The following is a 24,013-nucleotide window of genomic DNA, read 5'->3' on the forward strand; positions in this document are numbered from 1 at the left end:
GTTGTTCTTTTATTCATTTTAATTCCAGTATAATTGATATATAGTAGTTAACAGTTTTATACATTGCTCAGTGCTCATCATAAGTGTGCTATTAATCCCCATCACTTGTCTCACCTAACTCACTTCCCCTCTGGTAACCACCAGTTTGTTCTCTGTAGTTAAGAGTCTGTTTTTTGGTTTATCTCCTTTTTTCTTTGTTCATTTGTTTTGTTTCTTAAATTACCCACATGAATGAAGTCATATGGTATCTGTCTTTTCTGATTGACTAAATTTCACTTAGCATTATACCCTCTAGATCCATCCATGCTATTACAAATGCATTTTTTATGCCTGAGCAATATTCCATTTTATATATATACATATCTTCTTTATCCATTTATCAGTCAATGGACACTTGGACTGTTTCCGTAATTTGGCTATTGTAGATAATGCTGCTATAAACATTGGGGTGCATATATCTTTTTGAGTTAGTGTTTTTGTGTTCTGCAGATAGGTATCAGTAGTGGAATTACTGGATAAAAGTCCTAGTTTTAATTTTTTCGCGGAAGCTCAGTGCTATTTTCCACTGCAGCTGCGCTGTCTGCTTTCCCACCAGCAGTGCACAAGGGTTCCTTTTTCTCCTTTTCCTTCCCAACACTTGTTGTTTCTTGTGTTTTTATCATTTTTTTGAAATTATCTTTATTTCTTCACTTGCTGCTGAGACTGCTCAAGTGAAGCAGCTTATCTCATATGTTGCAAGAGCCGTTTGCTGTCCTATTGCAGATAGTTTCCAAAAGTCATTGACTTTATGTCATTTCTTGAAGTTTAAGTCTCTCATAGAAACTTTCAGCTTCGGGGCACCTGGGTGGCTCAGTGGATTAAGCCGCTGCCTTCGGCTCAGGTCATGATCTCAGGGTCCTGGGATCGAGTCCCGCATCGGGCTCTCTGCTCAGCAGGAAGCCTGCTTCCCCCCCACCCACAACCCTGCCTGACTCTCTGCCTACTGGTGATCTCTCTCTCTCTGTCAAATAAATAAAATCTTAAAAAAAAAAAAGAAAGAAAGAAACTTTAAGCTTTTAACTTACTTATTTTTGTACATATTGTCCCCATTTACCAAATATTTATGCCACTTACTGAAAAATAGCCATTTAAAACAAATTTTCTCTTCCTATTTTTCAGGTAGTCTTTCATGGAATGTTGTTTGCTTTCATCTATCTGGCTTTACAGAAGCGTCAAGTACTTTCCGAAGGAAAGGGTGAACCTCTTTTTTCAAACAAAATTTCCAATTTTCTATTGTTTATTTCAGTAGTTTCTTTCTTGGTAAGTTTCAAAATGTAATCTGGTAATTTTTCAAAGTCCTAAATGGTACAGAAAATTAACTTTAAGAAATAGGAATTTAATCAATTTTTTAATATAGAAAATCTTTACTTTTTAAAGATCCTTTTACTCTGTAGTTTTCTAATTGAACAAAAACGCCAAGAGAATGTATGTATAAGTTAAATATGAAGAATAACTGAGGATTCAGTGAAATAGAAATTTTTAAAGTTGTAATAAATTTGGGGAAAAATATAATGTAAGATATTTGACAGGAAGAGCCATCACTGTGTCATGATCACTCTTTCCAGAAAAGCACAGACCTATGCTCCTCTTTCTCTGCTTTCTTTTATTTGAGCAGTTGAACAAACCAAGTGATCACCAAACGTGTGGGCAGTTTTTACTGAAGTTTTTAAAAAGCATCATGGAGTATCATGTAACAAGCAGAAAAAACTATGTAAAGATGCTGAGAAAACTACCTTGTGAAGGCCTGTTTTCTTGAACTGATCCTTTTTTTTTTTTTTTTTTGGTTTAGACCTATTCCATCTGGGCTAGCAGTTGTAAAAACAAAGCAGAGTGCAATGAACTCCATCCATCTGTGTCTGTGGTGCAGGTAATTGTCTTGATTTAAAAAATAAATTTTTTCTTTATTCTTGATAAGAATGCAGTCTTTAGAGGCAGTGAGATTTGAGATCAAACTATAAAATGTGGGTATATTACTTAATCTTCCTAAGCCCTACCTTCCTTTACTGTCCTGGGATGTTAAAATCTCTTTTAAAGGATTGTTATATTAAATGTATGGAAATGATTGGTGTTGGTCACTTAGGAGGCACTTCAAAAATGTTAGTTCTCCTCATATTTGCTTTGTCCTCATTTACTCCTATTTCTTCATTTACTTATTTAAATATAACTATTGATGTATTAAGTCCCATGCTGTATGTACATGTACATACATGTGTAAGAAGTTCAGTGTTAAGATGCGTACAGCTCCTGCCCTCATGGAATTTACATTCTAACAAAGATATGGACCTGTCAACATTCATTCATCAGACATTTTTTATTCATTTAACAAACATTTGATACCTACTATGCACTAGATATCAGGCTGGGGGGATACAGTGGTAACCAAATCAGACCTAGTTCCTGTCCTCCCAGAGCCTCCATTCTTCTAAGTAGTAATCATAGAATCATGTGTAATGATTAATAGGACATGATATTACAAGAGAATCTAATATGGGGATCCAACCTAGTTGGAGTTGAAGCAAGGTGTGGTCAGGGGCAGAAATTATTTCCCTGGGAAAATTAAGTGGAGAATGGAGGGATGAAGGCAGACAGCAGGAATTCAGGCTCCGTTGGGGAAGGGAGCATATTTGCATTCAGGGAATTTGAAGAAGGCCGTTTGGGCTACAGCTCCAAGAGCCAGAGTCTAGAGAAGTCTGTGTTAGTGACTGGGGAGGTGGCCAGAGGCAAAGAGCAGCTCAAATCAGCCTGGCATTTTGCAGAGGTCCCTCTGGTTGTGGCTCATTATGGGACATGGTGGTAGTGTGGCGATAGTTAAGTACCGGGTGCTTTGGTAACACGTGGGACTTCTTTCCAACCTGCCCTGGTGTCAGAGCAGGGTTCCTGGACAAAGCAGTGTCTAAGCCAAGACCTAAAAACTGAGCAGTAAAGAGGAGCAAGGATGATTTCTAGAGGATCTGCTCTGAGGTCTCAAGTTCTCTGCACTGCAGAACTCTTATTCCCTTAAACCTCTGTTTAGTCTGTAGAACCAAGCACGTGACAGACTCTTCAAATACAATTGATAATGAAATTTTAAACACTGTACTGTATTCATGTAGTGTTTTCATGACTTCTATAGACAGTAGTAGTGCTCACCAATAACTTTTTGCATAACACATGTGATATCATCTCTGTTACTCCTGATGGAAGGGAGGTGTTACCATTCACAGTGCACCAGTACAGAACGATATAAAGAGATCTAAGGGAAAGAGTGGCTATAGAAGAACTCACAAGCACTCCTGAGCCTTATCACCTTCCTTTCCAGTCATTGCCCTCCGCACACTCCTATTTCCTTAGTACTTTTCCAGTGAGGGCTTCAGGTCCTCTGTTGCAGAATAAAAGAATGGACTGGGAGCACAAATTGAATGAAGCAAGTACTGATTTTATCGGCAGCTACTTCTTCTCAAGAGTGCTAGTCCCCTGTTGTAAAAAGCAGGGTATCCAGGGAGCCCCAAATTTTACATCCTTATCACGTTTCACTCTTATTCTCAGACACCAACAGGTGAGGTAGGTGTGGGGGTGTAGGTATGGATGTGATTATTAAAAATTCATATACAATTATATGTCCTTAGCATACTTATCTGAGGGGGCTTAGAAGTTTAACATGCACAAGATTCCCAGTGTTTTTTTTTTGTTTGTTTGTTTGTTTGGTTTTTTTTTTGATTCCCAGTGTTTTGTTAGAAAGTATTTTCTCAGCCTGGCCCTGCTTGTGGATCAATCCTTTTTTTTTTTTTTTTATTCAAATACAGTTAATAGTGTTATATTAGTTTCAGGTGTGTAATATAATAGTTTAACAATTCTATATATTTCTCAGTGCTCATCAAGATAGTGTACTCTTGGAGCACCTGGGTGGCTCAGTGGGTTAAGCCACTGCCTTTGGTTCAGGTCGTGATCTCAGGGTTCTGGGATTGAGCCCCGCATCGGGTTCTTTGCTCAGCAGGGATCCTGCTTCCCTTCCTCTCTCTCTCTCTGCCTGCCTCTCTGCCTACTTGTGATCTTTCTCTGTCAAATAAATAAATAAAATCTTAAAAAAAAAAAGATAGTGTACTCTTAATCGCTTTTATCTGTTTCACTCTTATAGATCAGTCCTTGAATCCTGACCTTTTAGTTTTGCCCATCAGTCTGGATAGAAATTTCCAGAAAGGCTTGCTGTAAAACAGCATACAGGTGGTTAACTATAAGTAATATATATTAAGTGCTAGCATAGTATCTAGCAAGTTACAACTGCTGAACAAATTCTAAGTGTTATTATTATTTCATTATCAAGCTAATAATGATGACTCCCTAGGCCCCAGTTGTCTTCTTCATGGCTATCATATCTTTGATTTTTCTATTCCCCTGATCACATCGTTTACTAAGTGTATGACGAAACACAGACTGGAATATGAAAAGAGATGAGTACACATTGAGAAAGGCTAGATTAAAGTTAGAAAAAAGGGAAGTGATTTGCTTGGGGCTCTTCCTGGATTTTCTGATCCTCAGACTAGTGATTTGTATTTATCTGTGTCATTCTTCTAGCATTTTACAGTTTGTGCGATACATTATAATAATAAAGTATTATTAATACTTTAATTAATACAATATAATAATTAATACAATAATAACTCATTGAAGGCTTTCATGTGTGAGGGCTTTATGTAGGTCTCACCTTTATGATTTTTACCATTTATATATACCACCTGTGCTGTTAATTACCTAATATGTTTCTTTAAATGGCTCACAATGCATGTTATGATAAGTACCTTATATATGTTTTCCCATCTAATGTTTCCATCCACCTTCAAAGTAAATCTTATCCCTATTCATGTGGATGAGGAAACAGACCTAAGGGAGTAAATAAAGCACCTCACCTTCAATCCCAGAACTAATACAAGGCAAACGCCAGATTCAAACTTGAGTCTCTTTGACGCTACTGCCCATGAAGATCACTCAGCTTAACAGTACCTGAGGAGTTCACTTTGGTTCCTTTTTCCCAATGATAGAGTGACCCACAGATCTCCTCCTTGCTCATCCTGTATGCATCCCAGAGGCCTATTCCGAGATCCTTTGACCAGATGCCCAGAGTGATCAACACCGAATATGAGGTTTTTCTCTGAAATATAGATTTTTCAATCTTTTTATGAGAAAAGGTTTTTGAAAGGTATCTGTGAAGGCAAAAACAGTTTTTTCTTTACAATTTCTTGCTTCTTTATAAGTACAGTAGATTCTAAAGAGAGTTCTTTGCTTGATAAACTAGTTACTAAATGTGACATTGAATGAGAGGTTTAGAAAACTCAGGATTGTTCCATCTGGTACAAAAGGATGTAGGAGAACGGTGAAGGCCAGGTGCCCAAAAGCTGGAGGTTGTCTTTAGGGAGAAGAGATTGAAAGGGCAAAATACATGACATGTGAATGCAGTTCAGTATGTCATCTGCCTGGCCACATAGTGCAAACATGAGGACACCTTCAAAGTCGTGCCATTTCTCAAAGCATATTTACATGGCTGTTAATGGAAGGGGCTTTTGAGGAGTGCAAGAGGGGAATATGTTGCTGCCAATCAGGCAGATACTTTATGGAAGAAGCCAAATTGTATAATGGGATTTTTTAAATTTGCCTACACAAAATATCTCATTTCTTTCTACACAAAGGGCCTCAGGTGGATTTATAATTTTTCAAATGTACCTAAAATTGTTCAGCCATGTGCTACCTAAAATCTGCACTAATGCCCGGTATACAGACCACATGTTGAGAAATCTAGCTTGGACGGAATCTAGAACAAAAATAACTTGCTGGAGCGCCTGGGTGGTTCAGTGGGTTAAAGCCTCTGCCTTCGGCTCAGGTCATGATCCCAGAGTCCTGGGATCAAGCCCCACATCGGGCTCTCTGCTCAGCGGGGAGCCTGCTTCCTCCTCTCTCTGCCTGCTTCTCTGCCTACTTGTGATCTCCATCTGTCAAATAAATAAATAAAAAATCTTTAAAAAAATAAATAACTTGCTAAAACTTTCCCTATCGAAAAAAAAAAACAACATTGTGTATATATCAAATTCAAGAACATAGATAATAAAGTTATCACTTGAAGGAAAGCAAATGCTTTTATTTTTTATTTATTTTGCCTTTGTGGTTTTTCCTTAGATTTTAGCCTTCATCCTAATAAGGAATATCCCTGGATATGCCCGATCAGTTTATAGCTCATTTTTTGCTTGGTTTGGAAAAATTTCATTAGAGGTTGGTACATTAATATTTTGTTTAACCTTACACAGCCAAGTGTTACGTGTGTGTGTTTTTGTATGTGTGTGTGTGTGTGTGTGTAAATCCGAAATACATTTTTTTAAAAAATCAAAGCTGTGTTCTTTATGGAAATACAGAGAAGAAACTCAGAACTTTCAATAGCAATAAAGTAGTATATTTCTAAAAGCTTATTTAAATGACTAGACATAGATGACTTTCAAATATTCTTTATATTGTCTTAAGCTTTTAAGCACTAAATTGCTGAGATCAGAAAAGAAAAAAGTTAAATAGATTGAAATGAAGTTTATAAATAGATATAAATGAAATCGAGCTGAAGGGATTTTGATTTGTTCTTCATCTCCATAATTAAATATTACTGGAATTTAGTTTATCAATACTTATCCTAATAAAATTCACCATTATGATTGGAAATTTGGGAAAATTTTTTAAACTTACTACATTTTATATGAAATACTATGACTTAAAACCTTAAAGTAGGTTTAAAAAAAATTCTGAATATTCTGCACTCTATTCAAAGTAGAACATTTTAATGAGGAAACAGAACAGATTTTAATCTGTTTAATAAAAGATATATTTTAGAGTATAAGATTTATTAAGTTGTCCTTAAAATAGGGAAAATAAATTTTTGAGTTCCTTAATAAATGTTCTATTGTTTTTTTGTCTCATAAGTGAGACTGAATAGAATTTAGAATTATTAACCAAGAATGACTTACCAAGTCATTCAGTAAATAAAAGAATATTTGTTTTGCTATCCCCTTAATATTGGGAGCATGAGCATTTTTATTTAATGAATGAATTTATAATTTGGTATTTCTATTAAAAATATCAAAATTGTATAGTCTCATATTTGAGAGGTAGCTTGCATTTTTCTACTCTCTGATATTTTGAAACAATGTGATGAAAGAACCACATTTGTAACCACATTGGAAGTTGTAGGGCAACCCTCTGAGGTCCCTTCCGTCTTCCAGAGCTTTGTAGTACGGCTCAATAAACTTTGCTTTGCTGCCCACCACTCTTCAAAAGAAAGAAAAAGAAAGTTGTAGTGGTGTCAACTAATATGTATACTCACATGGAAGTTGCAGTATACTTTAGGAACAGGCAAATGTAGTTGGAAACATTTGGCCGTGCAGAGTAAACTTAATGATATCATAATGCCCGTATCACTTCCTGTTCATATATCCACATAAGAAATATATTCACAAATATGTGTAAATATGCAGTATGCACATATGTGCACAGACCCACAGTAACTCTTTATTTGGGGTCTAAAGACCAGAGTCCAGAAATCCTTCTGTCAGCTGTCTTCTATGTCATGCAAAAAAGAAAAAAATTTAAAATATATATATATATATATATATATATGAGTGTGTGTGTGTTTTCCAGTTGTAAGGTCCCTGTGTGATTTCTTGGGGACTTTGAAGCCATGCTTCAGCAAGTAGGAGTTCTGAAGAGCAGACTACAGTCAGCTTTTCAGGACCAAGAGTGAAATGGAAGGAAATGGTTTGGAAAAAGCCTTCTAACATAATTATGCTAGTAAATGTTTAAATTAGGCAAAATTGTGATGTAGTCATTGACCCTCTGTATATATCTAACTTTAAATACTCTCCTTCCAGCTCTTTATTTGCCAATATCACATATGGCTGGCCGCCGACACCAGAGGCATCTTGGTACTCATACCTGGAAACCCTATGCTCAACATCATTGTCAGCACTTTCATATTTGTTTGTGTGGCGCACGAAATTTCTCAGATCACTAATGATCTTGCACAGATTATTATTCCTAAAGATAACTCATCTCTCTTGAAAAGGTTGGCATGTATAGCTGCATTTTTCTGTGGACTCCTCATCTTATCGTCGATTCAAGATAAGTCAAGGCATTAGGTTCCTAAAATCCTAAGAAACTTAAAACTCTTCAGGCTAATTTTGTGTCTACCTAGAGGAGAAAAGCGTCTATCTGGAGATATAAATGTATATGTAAATTAAAAACGCGTGTGGCAAGAGGACAGCTCGGTGGCGTCTGTTGAACATGTGTGGTTGTATTTATCGGAAATGTACGTCTCCAATGTGAAATACTGAAAACCAGTTGAAGCAGAGTGCATTGTATAGGATTGCATGTGAAACGTCTTTTCTACTGGATCTGTGTATTTCCATTTATAAATGATTTTAAGTTAACACAAAGGCAGGGAAATAATTACCTTTCCAGTAAAAACATAATTTAATTAGCTTAGTGGCACCGCTGAGTGTTTTGATCTTTACTAAATTTGTGGTAATTAGATTGTCTACACCTGTATTCATCATGGAAGTTCCTACTTCACTGAAAACTTTCTTACTCCAGAATGACTGCAGTATTGTTTTCTTACCGTATGTGCAATGATGTGGAACGATGAACAGTATGCCTTTAATTTATATGTGTTCACGTGCTGATGTTACCTGTTTTTGACATGGTTTTTCTTCCGGACTGTGGTTTTCAGGTATTCCTAAATCTTTGTACACTTTGTCTCACAGAGTTGTTTTAGGCTCATGACAGGGTTTTGTCACTGTCGATGTTGTTGTCACTTCTTTTATAAAAAGGCCAAATTTTCTTTCCAGTTGAAACCTTCATCCATTTGTTTCCTTTCCTTAAGCTATACCAGTGTGATACCAGTTACCCTGTGGATCCAGTTAATATGTTTTCCTCCAACTAATTAATTTCTGTCTAGTACTTCCAGTGTTTGGAAAGCTCTTTATAATCATTTTGGTATTTTCTATTACCTCCCCCCCCCCCCCCCCCGTTTTTAAAAAAATATATATTTATCAATCTAACTGGTGCAGTGTAGTAAAGATTCAAGCTGTTTTGACTGCGACATATAACCATAAGTAGAATTTTAAGTAAACCGGTGACTTTGGCAATATATGTTTTTTTGTCTTGTTTTATTACAAGCTAACTGTTAGAGGTATAAATTTATTTATCTGTTGTACAGATTTGATTATAACGTTTAATGTTTGAAAGATTGCACTTGTTTGCTCTTATTGTGTGTGGGATAAAATATATTTTCTGTTCATGGTATATGAATATATGGAGTAATTTAAACAGTAAATAAACGTTCTGTGGATGCTTATTTTTGTATGGGCAAAGTATCGATTAAACTGTATGTGTCCTTTTTTTAAAAAATCTGGATCCATTCATGATTGGTTCAAATTTCTAATTTATTTCTTCAGCTTGAATTTGCTTTTCCAAACTCTTTGTGCATAGGGAGAGGTCACTGTGATAGTTGAATAAGGAATGATTTAGTTATCAGGGTGTCAGAGGATAATCTGCCTTTCCACCCAGGAAGTTCAAGCACTGTAGTTTATTAGTAGTCTTACTTGAAGATCTTAAAATTTTAATTATTATTTCTTCAGCACTGGATTTATGTGCCAGTGATCTCTTCCCATTAATTGTGGAATAATTCTCAGATAGAAATGTGTGTTCTTTCTTTTTCTCTCTTCTTCTGCCCTTACTTAATCTTTTGACATTTCCCAGATAGACAATTGTAATGATTCATTGCTCTGCCTCCTAGACTGCAGCCTTATAAGTAGAGGATAGTATAGTTATAAATCAAAAACTTCCAAGTACCATAATCACATTATCCTTGCTGGTGTGGCTTGCCAATGAGTAGAGTGCATTTTAATTTAGCTTGTAAGTTTTATCGCCTAAAAAAGATTCTTCCTGATGAAACAATTGAAAAAGAAAGATGACCAGCATTTCTGTTTTTTGGAAGCACTTACGTCTTCCAGTAGTGATGCCCAATGAATATGTTTTCTCTCCTATTCGAATTCAACCCTAAAACTTAACTAGCAAGCCCTTTCTTCATCACGTGCTCTCATTTAATATGCCCCACAGTTTTATTATATATAATAATTGCAAGACAGTCCTTTTGTAATTAAAGTATATTCTGTTTACATTTAGTTTTCTTAATGAGTCTTATGGGTAAGAGGTGATTGTGGTAGAAGTTGCCATAAGGATAGCATCTCTTTATGGTATAGGTTTTAATACCCTTTCTGCATTGATTCAGATTCTGACTGGCATTGCTCATTCATACCATTCTTCAGAAAAAGATGTTTAGCAGGATATTTCGACACTCTAAAATTGAGATAAAGCCACAGAGGCTCTCTAAACTCAGATTTTCTCTACGGTAGATTGCACTGAGACATCTACCATCTGGTCCCAGAAGGGACTTGCTTGACTCAAACCTACCTCGATCCTTCCGTTTCCTTTGCCACACCTTCCCATTTCTGTGGATAGCCAACACAGCCTAAAAATTCATAGCCTTGACCTAAAACCATTCACTGTACCTCTAAGCTAGATCCTATGATTTGTTTTAGGTCCTGGTATAAAATAACATTTGCACCCTACCATTCCCTTGTAAGGTAAGTTAACCAGTTACAGTTTTTTTAAAGGTGAGTGATTTTTTTCTCCACGAGTGCCTTATTATTTCAAATGTTAGCATAGGAAGCTTGTAAGTATAGTAAAATTTAATGTGTATCTGTGTTTATATTTAATTTTTTTACTAGATTATAATTAATGTAAATAAATAAACTATAGGACCAAAGGCAGAACCTTCATGTAATGGATACTCAATAAAAGCCAGTTCTCCAAAGAATGTGCAATTTCTAGGACAATGCATGGCTTCCTTTAGATTGTCCCTCCACCTTGAGCTTGGGACTTTTAACAAACCCTGGGAGAGTCAAGTTGGAATTTTATGTTGAGCTGTTAATTACAACACTCATTTTTAGCCTATAAAAATGGCAGTTTCAGGGCGCCTAGGTGGCTCAGTGGGTTAAAGCTGCCTTCAGCTCAGGTCATGATCCCAGGATCCTGGGATCGAGCCCCACATCGGGCTCTCTGCTCAGCAGGGAGCCTGCTTCCTCCTCCCTCTCTGCCTGCCTCTCTGCCTACTTGTGATCTCTGTCAAATAAATAAATTTTTAAAAATCTTTAAAAAATAAAATAATGGCAGTTTCATATGACTCAACCTCACTGCTTCCCTTTTGTAAAAGATAACTCAGGTAGTTATCTTCAGAACTTACTTCAGACATTCCAAAAACTAAGTCTGGTTTTATTAAGAGTGATTTTGACGATTGGCGAAAACTTAAAATATGCCCGTTTGAAAAGCTCCATTAAATCTAGATTTGTCTTTCTTCTAATGAAATCCCTTCTAGTGTCTTGTGCAGATTAGAAGTATTTTATATATTTTTTAATTTAAGTTTTTTTTTCAGTGATCCAAAATTCAATGTTTATGACCCACACCCAGCGCTCCATGCAATATGTGCCCTCCTTAATACCCACCACCAGGTTCACCCAACCCCCCAAGAAACCCTAAGTTTTTTCTCAGAGTCCACAGTCTCTCATGGTTTGTCTCTGCCTCTGATTTCCCCCAACTCACTTAAAAGTTAGATCTATAAAGTTATATAAACAAGAGACTGTTTTCCAAAAGTAGAGTTGATATCATGAACTGTAAAATATCTATGGTTTAATTAGAAATGACTTACTTGTTTCTTATTTTTAAAATACCATTCCAGAGCATAAAAATGGGATAGATGAACATTTTAAAAAGAAATTTGTGGTTACCTAGAGGTATTTTTGTCTTCCAGAGGGCAAAAGCTTCATACTTAAAAGTAATTATTACAATATTTTAAAATTCAGCTAGTTTTATTGGCTTGTATTCCTTATTGAGAAAACATTTGAGAATTTTCTAATAATAAAGTCACTAAAAAGAAAACTATTAACAAGATTTTATTTTTTAATTCTAAAGCTGCTGCAGATGGATTATTTAATTCTTTTGCTCTCCATTGCCAAAATAACAAAGCTGGAGTTAACTACTGGTAAAAGCTCTCTCTGTTTATCACCCCATCTCTTCTTAATATGAATTCCAGCCAGGACAATCTTACTATTCCCAAATACCATACTCTTCTTTTGTTCCCACTCTTTTCATCTACCTAAATCCAACTTATTTCAAGAATTAAGAATTTAAGAATTTGAACTCCACCATCTCTGTGAAAACAATACTTTCATTATCTTTTTTAAAAACTATTCTAGCACCAATCTTCAGTAAGGTTACAACTCTAGGGTCAAGAGGGTATTTCTTACGGGTTTAATAAGGAGCTAGACACAAAGTGGACATATAGAGGCTTAACCATCAGCCAAGGGATTCTGGCTTTATTTCTCCCATCTTAAAAACAAAACTCCTCTTTATCTCTTGTGTTCCCAGAGCTACTGCCTCATTTATTTTCTCTTACAGACCCAAGCTGCTCTTGTCAAGATCAACAAGAACCTCCATATTGCCAAATCCAATGATCAGTTCTCAATCTTCACCCTACTTGACCTAGAAGTAGTACTTGACACAGTTGATTTACTGCATGCCTGTCCAGCCACCTTCTCTATGCTTCCAGGACGTCATCATCTCTTGTTGTCTTCCCCCCTCAGTAGCCATTCCTCCAGTCTTGTTCCTTGGGTCCTCTTCACACCGTCAACCTCTAAATTGCAGTCCCCCAAAACTCAGACCTTAGACCTCCACACTCACTTCTTAGAGATACCACCTCGTCACATGTCTTTATTACCTATATTCTGAGGACTACCAAATTTATATTTTCAGTCTAAACCTCTTCTCTACAATTTAGACTCAAATATCCAACTGCCTACTTAACATCTTCATTTGAATATCTAAAAGACATATCAAACATAACAAGTCAAAACCAAAACTAAGCTTCCCAATACTGATAATAAAAACACCACAAACTTCCTCTTTTCGGTAAATGGTAGCTACATCCTTCAGCTTGTTCAGATAAACAATTTTAACTCCTCTTTTCTTACACCTTAACACCATAACTTTTAGTACATCTTGGCAGCTTCATTTTCAAAATACATCCATAATTCAGTAATTCAGCCACTTTTCGTCACCTCCGATGTGATCACCAGCTCTTTCCTGGAATACTGTAATGGCTTCTTTTTTTTGCCCCATAGTTATGACCCATTTATACCTTTGCTTACCTTTTTTTTTATTTTCTATCCCTCCCCATGAGAACCTGATTTTTCTGAGGACAGGGATTTTTCCATTTTATTCACCATGGTATCCCCAATTCTTAGAACAATGCCTATTATTTGCTAGGTGAATTCATGAACTCCACAGGAAATGGTGTCAAGTGCTAACCCCACTTGAGACAGGTAGGCAGTCATGCAAGGGTGAGGCAGCTGGGAAAAAAACTTTTCCTTAGCCATTTGGACAAGAGGCTAAAGATATACTGTCTTTGACTGTTAGAATGTTGATTTGCATAATGTTATTTTTAAAAAAAATGTAACTCACTCATGCAGCCAGGTAAATAGTGAGTTGACAGCAGGGTAGGGGTCTTTCTGCCCTCCATTGCAACCGCCTGTGGAACTGAACCCCAGCCATACCATATAGTCTTTTACTCACTGTGGGTCCATCCTGTCATTCCTCATTTTCTTGCTTTATGCTGAGGCCATATGTCAACCGCCATTTTGCCGTTGCACTTACGTGATTATTTTTCTTGTAATAGAGAATTATTTATTTGGACTCCTATCTCTATTGGAAGTAAGAAAGCCATGTATTTTAAAAAGAGAGAGAGATTGTGCTTTTTGTGAAAGTCAAAAATATTCCTCTGTGTTTAATAGGCAAAATTAACTGTGTCAAAGAACACAACTTAAAAATTCATTATGAAATAAACTAAGCTAAAACCCATTGCCAGTACTTAGAAACGTATATGTGCCAGTATAAATAAAATAAGATTAATGAATTAAATGAGCCTGACATTTCAACAGGACTTGATTTTAAATAAAAAAATTTAAAAATAATAATGCTATGAAATTCAGATATATATTAAGTGAAAAAATTTCATCAAAACATTTAACAGATGGTAACTTTTAAAAGCATATCTACTGAATGTAGCAAAAATTACATGCCCAAAGAAATAAGCAGAAATCACATGCCAAGAAGAAGTAAGCTTTTGAAAATAGGATAACTGGGAAAACTCTTATCTTCCTCAGTATATCAAGGTACACTAGAGAACTTACAGAAAAATTTATGAAAAGTTCATTTGTGACATTTTCTATTATAGTTGAGAGCCCAGGTATCAATAATACCACCTACTTGGCTATATTTATGTATACTTTCAGAGAAAATTCTAAGGTTACCAAGTGATTCAGAACCATACCTATGTCAGATTCATTACTGATCAATTTGCTTGAAAAAAAATCTTAAAAGTTTGATATAGGCTAATATTAATATTAATCAAGTTATAATTAATAACATGACAAAATTGGAATACCTGAACTCTGCGTAGACTTTAGGAATAGTGGCCTTAGAATATAAATACTAGTATGCAGATATTTTATCCATGTTCAGAAGTAACAATTCTGAAGAATTTGGGAAACTATAAAACTGAATGAAATCACATATCCTTTGTCTCTAAAGGAGTCAAAGGTAAAATTATACTTAGTATCACAATGAAAAACCTGACATTTACATCTTAGTAAAAAGATGGTATCAAGATTCTTATCTCAAGAGAGAAAAATGTCCTAATTAAAGTTATTTTCCCTTTTTAAATTTTTCAAATTTAAAATATCCAATTTTATAAATGTTTGTCATATTAAAGTCTTATCATACAGTAAAAACAAAGCTCTATTCGGTATCTGGCAGTTTTGTGGGGTTTTGTTTGTTTTTTTCATTCTTAGTCCTCTTCATAGACCTGTCATCACAGTAAGTACTTCATTTTGACGATAGCTTTTTCCTAAACAAGCCAGTTATGTTTTTTGTTTTGTTTTGTTTTGTTTTGTTCGACAAGTCATCAGATCAAAGTCCTGCTTATAAAAGAAGTAGATCCTCCTCTGTGAGAATACATGAGGTTGGTTTCAGAAGATAGTTAATGTCTGGAGGGGCAAGATGTGTTTCTCTTGCCTAATTCAGGAGAAGAGCAGTGACAGCCAGCTCTGGTCTAGAAAGAGCAACCTAGAACTAAGAAGCCATCTCTTCTTTACCTCCTGCCATCTCATCTCCGCCTGTGATAGAAGACATGTAGTTGGGGCGCCTGGGTGGCTCAGTGGGTTAAGCCTCTGCCTTCGGCTCGGGTCATGATCCCCGGGCCCTGGGATGGCGCCCCGCACCGGGCTCTCTGCTCAGCAGGGAGCCTGCTTCCCCCTCTCTCTCTGCCTGCCTGTCTGCCTACTTGTGATCTCTGTCTGTCAAATAAATAAAATCTTTAAAAAAGAAAAAGAAAACATGTAGTTGAAGTCTGAGGGGCCCAGCACTTTGAAAACACCCCCCCCCCCACACACACACAGAGGACATGGAGCTGGAGCCCTTTCTCAGAGACTACAAAATTTAACTTGGAACCTATAAAGAAGGAATACATGGACAAGAATAGCCAAGAAAAAAATTTAAATAGACTAATGAGAAGGGTAGAACTTGGACAATTTGATGTTTAGACACATGATTAAGTTTATAGCTATATCAGTGTGGTATAGTAGACGCCACAATATATAGATTAATGGACAGAATAGCAAACACAGAAACAGATTTTTAATTCAGGAGATACTTGGGTAAGGTAAGAGTTTGATTTCACTTTCTAGGGAAAGGTAGAAATATCCTTTAAATAGCCCCAAGATGATTGCTTAACCATGGGTATGGGAAGAGTACACTCATTCTTACTCTATATACCAGAAGACATTTAAGATGAGTAATGGGTTTAGAGACATAAAATAAGTAGAAAGTGTAAGTGAATATCTCAAGATGAGAAAAGACCCATTAAGAATAAAGTAAAGGATAAAAACAAGAATCGCTTCATCCCGTTACATAAAAATTTAAAACCAATATACCAAAAGACATAAATAGGAAAAATACAGGCTCGAAATTTTTAGAACATGAGTATTTGACAGAAAAGTAATATCCTGAGTATATAGAGAGCTTCTGAAATTTAGAAAAAACAAAATATTTTCCAAGTTTCAGTTGGTTCCTGATTAATTCTATACAGAAGGTCACTTCATTCAGCTACCTTGACGTACATTACTCAAATAATTTAGCTTGGAAGAACATCAGGAAATCACAGTACTCAAAGCTAGGCTTTCTATGGATGCTTTTTGGGAGTCAGGGGGTGGGTTTAATGGCCACTATGTCTAGCTATGCCTTCTTTACACATTTTCCAGACTAATATTAATTAAGACTAGGTTATATTGAGCAGAAATTTGGAACATAATGGCCCATCTGCCTGCATGAGAGTTCATATTCAATGTTGTTTCTTTCCTAAAGAGAATCTTGGCCAAACTCTATAGTATTCCCTCAGAAACTCCTGATCATTAGATTTAAATTTCCCCAAAAGATGTCGCTCCTACACTAGTTCAGTGTCCTACTGAGACCACTTTTTTTCCTAGATCCCTAGAACAGCCTAACTTAACGTATGGGATATGCAGCATTGAACTCCCAGCTACCTAATATCTGTTAGCTATGGGTATGCAGTACAGTATTTATAAAGGAACATTAAGAATTTGCTCTTTGTCACATCCTCAGATCCTTTAAATGTACCCCAGAGCTAAGTCAGGCAAGTATCTAGCAAAGACCACCTGTACAACATTTTCCCTATGTAACCCTAGAATCTCTTTAGTTTGAGGCTGTTGGTCAGCCTTGCAGGACACCCTACAAAACAGTTACATGAAATTCATCATTGTGACAACTGTAAGAATGTTGTTGATTATGTTACACAATGGTCTTTTTATGTGGACTCTCGAGAGTTATTTCATCCTGGCCCTAGTACTGGAATATTTGTGCTTCTCCTGAACAGTTCATCTGCTACTATCTTACGGACACTGTGAGTTGGCTTTACACATTTGCTGATAAAAAGCTAGAGCCAAGTTTGTGCTTCATCCCTAAAATCAGGGCACTTTGGCCTTCAATATTTTTATTAGCCTCCTTCTCAAATGTTGCAAATCCTTCCCCCAGTTTCCATTTGTCTTTTGTTTTGACTGCTTATAGTTTTGGGTTTTTTTTACATAAAAATGTTCAAGCTCAAAATGTATTGGTCATTTTGATTACTCTATTCCCCTCAAAGCATGAGACTCTGGGGACACCTGTGAAAGGAGAGAGGAAAGGATGGAAATTTGAGTCAGAGGGGCTTCTTCTCGAGTGAAACTCTGACAAAGTCTCCGGCAGGCTGTGAGATGCCCTTGAGCAAAATGACAGATTCAGAGGAGTCTGGAGTCAGAGAGGAATAACCTGGTCAATGGACCCTGGCCCCCCTCATTGCTGGCTGGGAGCAGCCCAGGGAGATTGAGACCTTGACATCAACAGTGAGGCAGATACAACAGTGCCGTATCTGCAGACTGTCTATTCCCCTCTCAGGTCAGCTTCTCTTACAGGGAGATGGGAACAGGGCACTTCTGCACCTGTCACCACTCACCCCTGGTCTTGGGCACACATCCACACATCTTCAGGGAATTTGTCCTCCATGATTTTCATGGGCCTCTTTCTGAAGATAAGTCTTAACCAGGGCAAAAGACAAGCTACGGTCCATGTCTGTGCTGTGAGTCTTCTAGACACAACCGATAGTCCGATCTCCCTCCTCCAGCATTAGTTTGATTTCCATACCTCTTGCCCTTAGCTCTGCTGCTCTTGATTGCTTACCTAGAATTGTGATCCGGACTCTCCTTTTGGAAGGGTCACTGAGCTCTTGGTGATCACACTCATTAGACTGAGGTTGCTGCACGTATTCATTCACAGTCCCAGGAGACCAAGGGAGTAGGAAGCAGAACCTACGTGGATCACCTCGGTTCCACGCACATTCTTTTTTTTTTTTTTTTTTAAGATTTTTTTTTTTTTTTTTTTTTAAGATTTCATCCATTTAATTGACGGGCAGAGATCACAAGTAGGCAGAGAAGCAGGCAGAGAGAGAGGAGGAAGCAGGCTCCCTGCTGAGCAGAGAGCTCAATGCGGGGCTCGATCCCAGGACCGATCATGACCCAAGCTGAAGGCAGAGGCTTTAACCCACTGAGCCACCCAGGCGTCCCTCCACACACATTCTTTACATCTGTCATCGTGTACAAGCAGCCCTACCTCCCTTTGCTAATCAGGAGCATTTGCCCCTTCCAAAATGGTGACTCGTTTTGTTTCTTGCGTGCTGGACCTCACAGTCGATTTTTCTGAAGTGAGATCTGGGCAGCTCACCTCCACGCCCAGTGCAAAGAATGACAAGGGAAGTATTTGCAGTCAATAATAATAATAATAATAATAATAATAAAGAAACCCAGATATTTACAATGAAATTCATGTGCTACATCAAGAGACCAGAAGAAAGAAATGGGAAGAGAGTCATTTATATACATAATGTATGTATGTGTATATGTGTGTGTGTGTATACATATATATATGAATTCATAATTTGGTGAACATAGAATTTTAAATAAGCAAGGAAAGGAGAGGAAAATACAAATTGATTCCTTTTAAAGGTTTTATTTATTGGGGCACCTGGGTGGCTCAGTTAAGCCTCTGCCTTCGGCTCGGGTCGTGATCCCAGGGTTCTGGGATGGAGCCCCACATCGGGCTCTCTGCTCGGCAGGGAGCCTGCTTCCCCCTCTCTCTCTGCCTGCCTTTCTGCCTGCTTGTGATCTGTCAAATAAATAAATAAAATATTTTTTAAAAAAATAAAGGTTTTATTTATTTGAGAGAGAGAAGGAGAGAGAGCACGAGAGGAGAGAGGTCTGTAGGAGAAGGAGAGGTCAGCAGGAGAAGCTGCTCAGCAGGGAGTCTGATGTGGAACTCAACCCCGGAACTCCAGGATCATGACCTGAGCAGAAGGCAGTCACTCAACGAGCCACCCAGGTGCCCTACAATTTGATTTTAACTAATCTCTGATACAGAGATAGTTTAAACATATAAATAAAAGAGGAAAGCAAAATGCATACAATCCTAATACTCCTATAAAAGAAATATTTCTCTTGGTCGAAAGAAATGCCATAAATAAATAGCAAATTGGAAAAAGTATTTAAAAACCAATAGAACTACTCTTAATATCTATATATAAAGAAGTCTTACAGTTTTTTTTTTAAACAAGATTTTCTCCAGCTTATGACTTGTTTATAGTTTACGATACCATATAGTATATCACTTCATTCCATTACTTTGGACTAACTTACATAAATGGTTCAACTTGGAGGGTACATCAGGAAGCAACACTGCTCAAAGCTGGTCATTCTATGGGAGCTTTATTGAGTTTTTCCTTTTCCTTTCTTTCTTTCTTTCTTTTTTTTTTTTTTTAATGTGAGCCGTGGGCTTTTGGTTATGCTTTCCTTAAACATTTTACGGAACAAAATTATTGAGTCTGTGCTATATGGAGCAGAAATTTGGGTCCTCAATAGTCCATCTGTCTGTGATTAAGAGTCATTTCCAAGTTTTTTCCCAAGGAGCATCTTACCAGGTCATTACTGCCCACAGCGTGGCACTCTGATGGTTCTGATTTTTAATATGCAGAGAAAATGTTTCCCTCACCCTAGTTCCCCTGTCAGCTCATGTTTAAGTTTGTACTTGAAATCAAACAAAACAGCTGCAGTCCAGATATTGTCAGAGGGGGGTTGACATTTTCATATTTTTTCTGACTATAATTTTTAGTCTTGCTCCTCCCATCCCATTTTATCTTATTTTATTACTCTTTATTGTTGTGATTTATTTTTCTCTTTTCTAACATGCTGCAGTCATCCAGTTTTTCTTTTTCTACTGATTTAAACCTTTTATCCCCTGCATCTACCATTCCAGTGGTTATCTTTAATTCTCTCCTCAGGCTTCTAATATTATCTGATCGGGGTCATGTAAAAAGAACAAGCATATTATTGGAACAAAAATTGCCATGGTCCATCACTTCTCGCATGAAGCATGTGCACACTTCTTTTTTGGCAAGGTGCTAGCCTTGAAAATACCAATGGAGTTATAAGGGGAGATCAGAAAGAAGACACCAGAGGATTGGCGAGCGTCTCTCTCAGCATTCTGGTCATCTTTAAAATACCAGGGAAGATATGTGGAGATAACAGAAATAGGAATGTATGCTGGCGCCAGCCTGTGTCCTCTAGTTTCCTCTATCAAGGTCAACTGCCTTCACTATAAATCTTTTTATCTGTTTATTTTTGAATAGGAAATAAATTTAGATGATTCAAAAAATCAAAAAATATTAAAGGCAGAGAGTGAAAACTTCTACTTTTCCTCCACCTAGTTCTCAGGACAGCTACCTGTGGCTTGTACTTATTAGCTTTTTCTGTATTCTTACGAAGTTCCTTTATATAGTATAAAGAAATAGGAATATACATTCCTACTTTTGCTCTCCTTAACATAAAATATACCATATGATTCAGGTTTGTGTACTTTTTTTTTCCACTTCATTATATTCCTTGGAGATATTTCCTCATCAATGTATATTTTCTCCCATTCTTTGTTACCACAGTGTTATGTGACCTTGGGGCTCCACCGTCAAGCCACCACCCTCTCACTGATTCCTGTGTTGATTCACATTCCCTTTTTAATTAGTTCCAACCAATTACTATTACAAATACTACTATAATATCTATTTACGTGTCATTTTCCACCAATGGGAGTATGTATGTAAGTTCCCCAATATGGGGTTACTGAATCAGAGGGTATATGCATTTTTAATTTGGTATTTACAGGAAAATTGCCCTCCTTAGGGACCCCAGCAGTTTCTACCCCTGACCAGCAATGCATTTGTGCTTGTCTCCAGCAGCCCCACATCCTCAGGGTGTATCAACTTCCATGTGGTCATATATTTAAAAGCAATTAATATTTCCATTTCCGTGAACACTCTGCTTATATTGTCGCCCATTTATCTATGGTTGGTCTTTTTCTTGTCAACTCTGGAGAATTCTTTATGTGTTTGGGAGATTAGCCCTGTGTCTATGATATAAGACACAAATACTTGTTCTCAGTCTATCTTTTGCTTTCTTATGGTGTTTTTGCTTTGTGGAAGTTTTTGGTTTTTGTTTTTTGTTTTTTTACAGAGAGAGAGGTTTTGTCAAGCTTTTCATTTATGACTTCTGGGTTTTGAATAGTTTTTGAATAGTTACAGATTTCTTCACTCCAGAATCATAAAGGAAATCACTTGTGTTTTTTTCCATACCTTATGATGGGAGGTAGGAATCCAACTTAATTTTGTTTCAGATGACTACCTATTGCTAATACTATTTATTAAAGAGTCCATCTTTTCCACCATTGACATTACATGCTACCTGTAACATATACTAAATTTATAAATTTGTATGGGACAATTTATGTACTTTTTTACTCTGGATCAATAGCTGTTCATGCAGCAACCTCACACAGTTTTAATTATAGAGGTTTATCGTATGTTCTATTATGTCATAGTCTGTTATAATATGGTTTTATGTCTAGTGAAAATACCCTATTGCTATTTTTTTTAATCAGAGATTTTTAAGCTATTCTTGTTCTTTTTTCTAAATGAAATTTAAAATCAGTTTAGCCTGTTTCCAGAAACCCTGTTAGTATCTATATTGGAATCACATTCACTTCATAAAAGTAATTTAGGATAAACAATATCCTTTGGTTATAGTTTTGGTCCAAAACTAGTATGTGCCTTTCCATTTGCGTAAGTTGTCTTTTACATCAGTTGGGACACATTAAAGTTTCTATTCCAATAAGACTTGCTCTCTTGCAGTTAAGTTCATTCTTGGATGTTTTCTCTTTTTGATGGCTGCTCTAAGTGGGTTCTTTTCTATCATTGTAGCTTCTCCTGGTAATTGTTTGTATATGAAGATGTCTCTATACTAAATCCACATCCTCTCTATTCTAAGGAATTTTGTAAAAAGACTTTACTTATTTGAGAGAGAGAGAGCACAAGTGGGATGGGGGGTAAGCGGCAGGCAGAAGGAGAGGGAGAAGCAGGCTCCCTGCTGAGCAAGAAGCCCCAGGCCTTATTCCCAGGACCATGATACCAGGACCTGAGCTGAAGTCAGATGCTTAACTCACTAAGCCACCCAGGTGTCCCAGGGAATTTTTTTATTACTCATTTGTAATAGTTCGTTCAGTTGATTCTTTAAGGTTTCAGATATGCAATCATATCATCTTTAAATATTGATTGTTGGGCCTCCTCCTTTTCTTATTTTCTGCCTCTAGTGCTTTTATATTATCCTATTCTGGTTTGTTTCTTATTGTCTTTATGTGGCCTTGTCATGAGCCTTCAAAGAAGATATTCCTGATTTAGAGTGCCTGTAGTGTCCCACAAGGCGGACTGGGTATATCATATTAAGGTAGTAGCAATCAAATATTCATTTAGAGTATTTGGGGGTCAAAATTGGACTTGAAAATTTTGTCAAATGACTTTTCAGCTTCCATGGAGATGATCATCTCATTTTTCTTCTCCAGTCAGTTAACATAATTACGATATTAAATATTTTATAATATAAAAATATATATAAAAAATATAAATATTTTTAAATATTGAAGGTGCATTTGCATCTTTTCATACGCTTACTGGCCATTTGTATCTCTTTGGAGAAATGTCTTTTCGAGTCCTTTGACCACTCTGAATTGTGCTGTTTGTTTTTGTTGTTGTTAAGTTGTAGGAGTTCTCTACAATTTTGGAAATTAATCCCTTATGGCATATAATTTGCTAATGTTTTCTCCCATTCTGTGTACTGTCTTTTCATCTTCTCGATGGTGTCCTTTGATGCACAGAAGTCTCTCATTTTAATGAAGTCCATTTTATCTGTATTTCTAAGAGTTTTATAATTTTAGATATCAGTTCAGGTCTTTGATCCATTTTGTGATCATTTTTATTTTTATAATATTTCTAATTTACAGTAATTGAAAACAAATCAATGACTATGTCTCCAATGCTTCACTCTTTTAAAAACAAGTATCTAGGGGCGCCTGGGTGGGTCAGTGGGTTAAAGCCTCTGCCTTTTCAGGTCATGATCCCAGGATTCTGGGATAGAGCTCCGTATCAGGCTCTCTGCTCAGCAGGGAGCCTGCTTCCTCCTCTCTCTCTGCCTGCCTCTCTGCCTACTTGTGATCTCTGTTCATCAAATAAATAAATAAAATCTTAAAAAAAAATATTTGTTAAAAAAAAAAAAAAACAAGTATCTATCAAATTTGCATGTCACCATTCTATGTTGAGTTGTGGGAGTGGGGCCAGTTACAGTTTCAGTATGTGTCTCCATATCAAAAGAAGCCACATCGAAGGAGAAACATCTGAACCTGATGTAAATCACAAGAAAGTACTTTAAGTCTGTTGCCATGTTTGAATGAGAATTTGGAGTCTTGAAAAGAGTCTAGTGTATTTTGTGTGTGGAAAGAACATAAATAATTAGGACCAGTGTGCAGACTACAGTAGATCAATTACATTAATGGCCCCGCATAGTAGGTACCCCACTGTCACAGTCTGCCCCATTATCTTATATTTTTCTCTCACTCTGTTTTAGGACTCAGCCAGTTTACCTGCTTTGGCTAATGGGATATCAGCAAATGTGTCACAGAGAATATTCTGAAAGAAGATGCATGTGTCTGCTAATCTCTGGCATGACTGAGTTATTCTCTTCTGTGTTTCTGCCATGCTATGAGAACATGTCAGTGCCAGCCTAATTAAATGAGATAAACTTGGAGGAAACCAAGTTCTCCCATCATCCAAAAAGAGGTCATCCAAGATGATCCAGTAGTTAGCTGGACATAATGAGGA

At 36.8% G+C, this 24,013-nt stretch overlaps 1 protein-coding gene across 1 annotated transcript in view; it reads left to right on the plus strand.

The window, feature by feature from the left end:
• Window positions 1-9,420, plus strand: part of LOC111147385 (CAS1 domain containing 1) — a 56,020-nt gene extending 46,600 nt beyond the window's left edge. The window contains exons 15-18 of the mRNA XM_022503389.1: window positions 1,159-1,299; window positions 1,829-1,906; window positions 6,184-6,276; window positions 7,914-9,420. Of these exons, the coding sequence (XP_022359097.1) occupies window positions 1,159-1,299; window positions 1,829-1,906; window positions 6,184-6,276; window positions 7,914-8,180 (579 nt within the window). The 3' untranslated portion in view covers window positions 8,181-9,420. The remainder of the gene's footprint in view (window positions 1-1,158; window positions 1,300-1,828; window positions 1,907-6,183; window positions 6,277-7,913) is intronic.
• Window positions 9,421-24,013: the final 14,593 nt, after the last annotated feature.

This window comes from Enhydra lutris, unplaced genomic scaffold (genome assembly GCF_002288905.1).
Source record: "Enhydra lutris kenyoni isolate GAN:26980312 unplaced genomic scaffold, ASM228890v2 scaffoldscaffold16, whole genome shotgun sequence".
Classification (NCBI taxonomy): domain Eukaryota; kingdom Metazoa; phylum Chordata; class Mammalia; order Carnivora; family Mustelidae; genus Enhydra; species Enhydra lutris.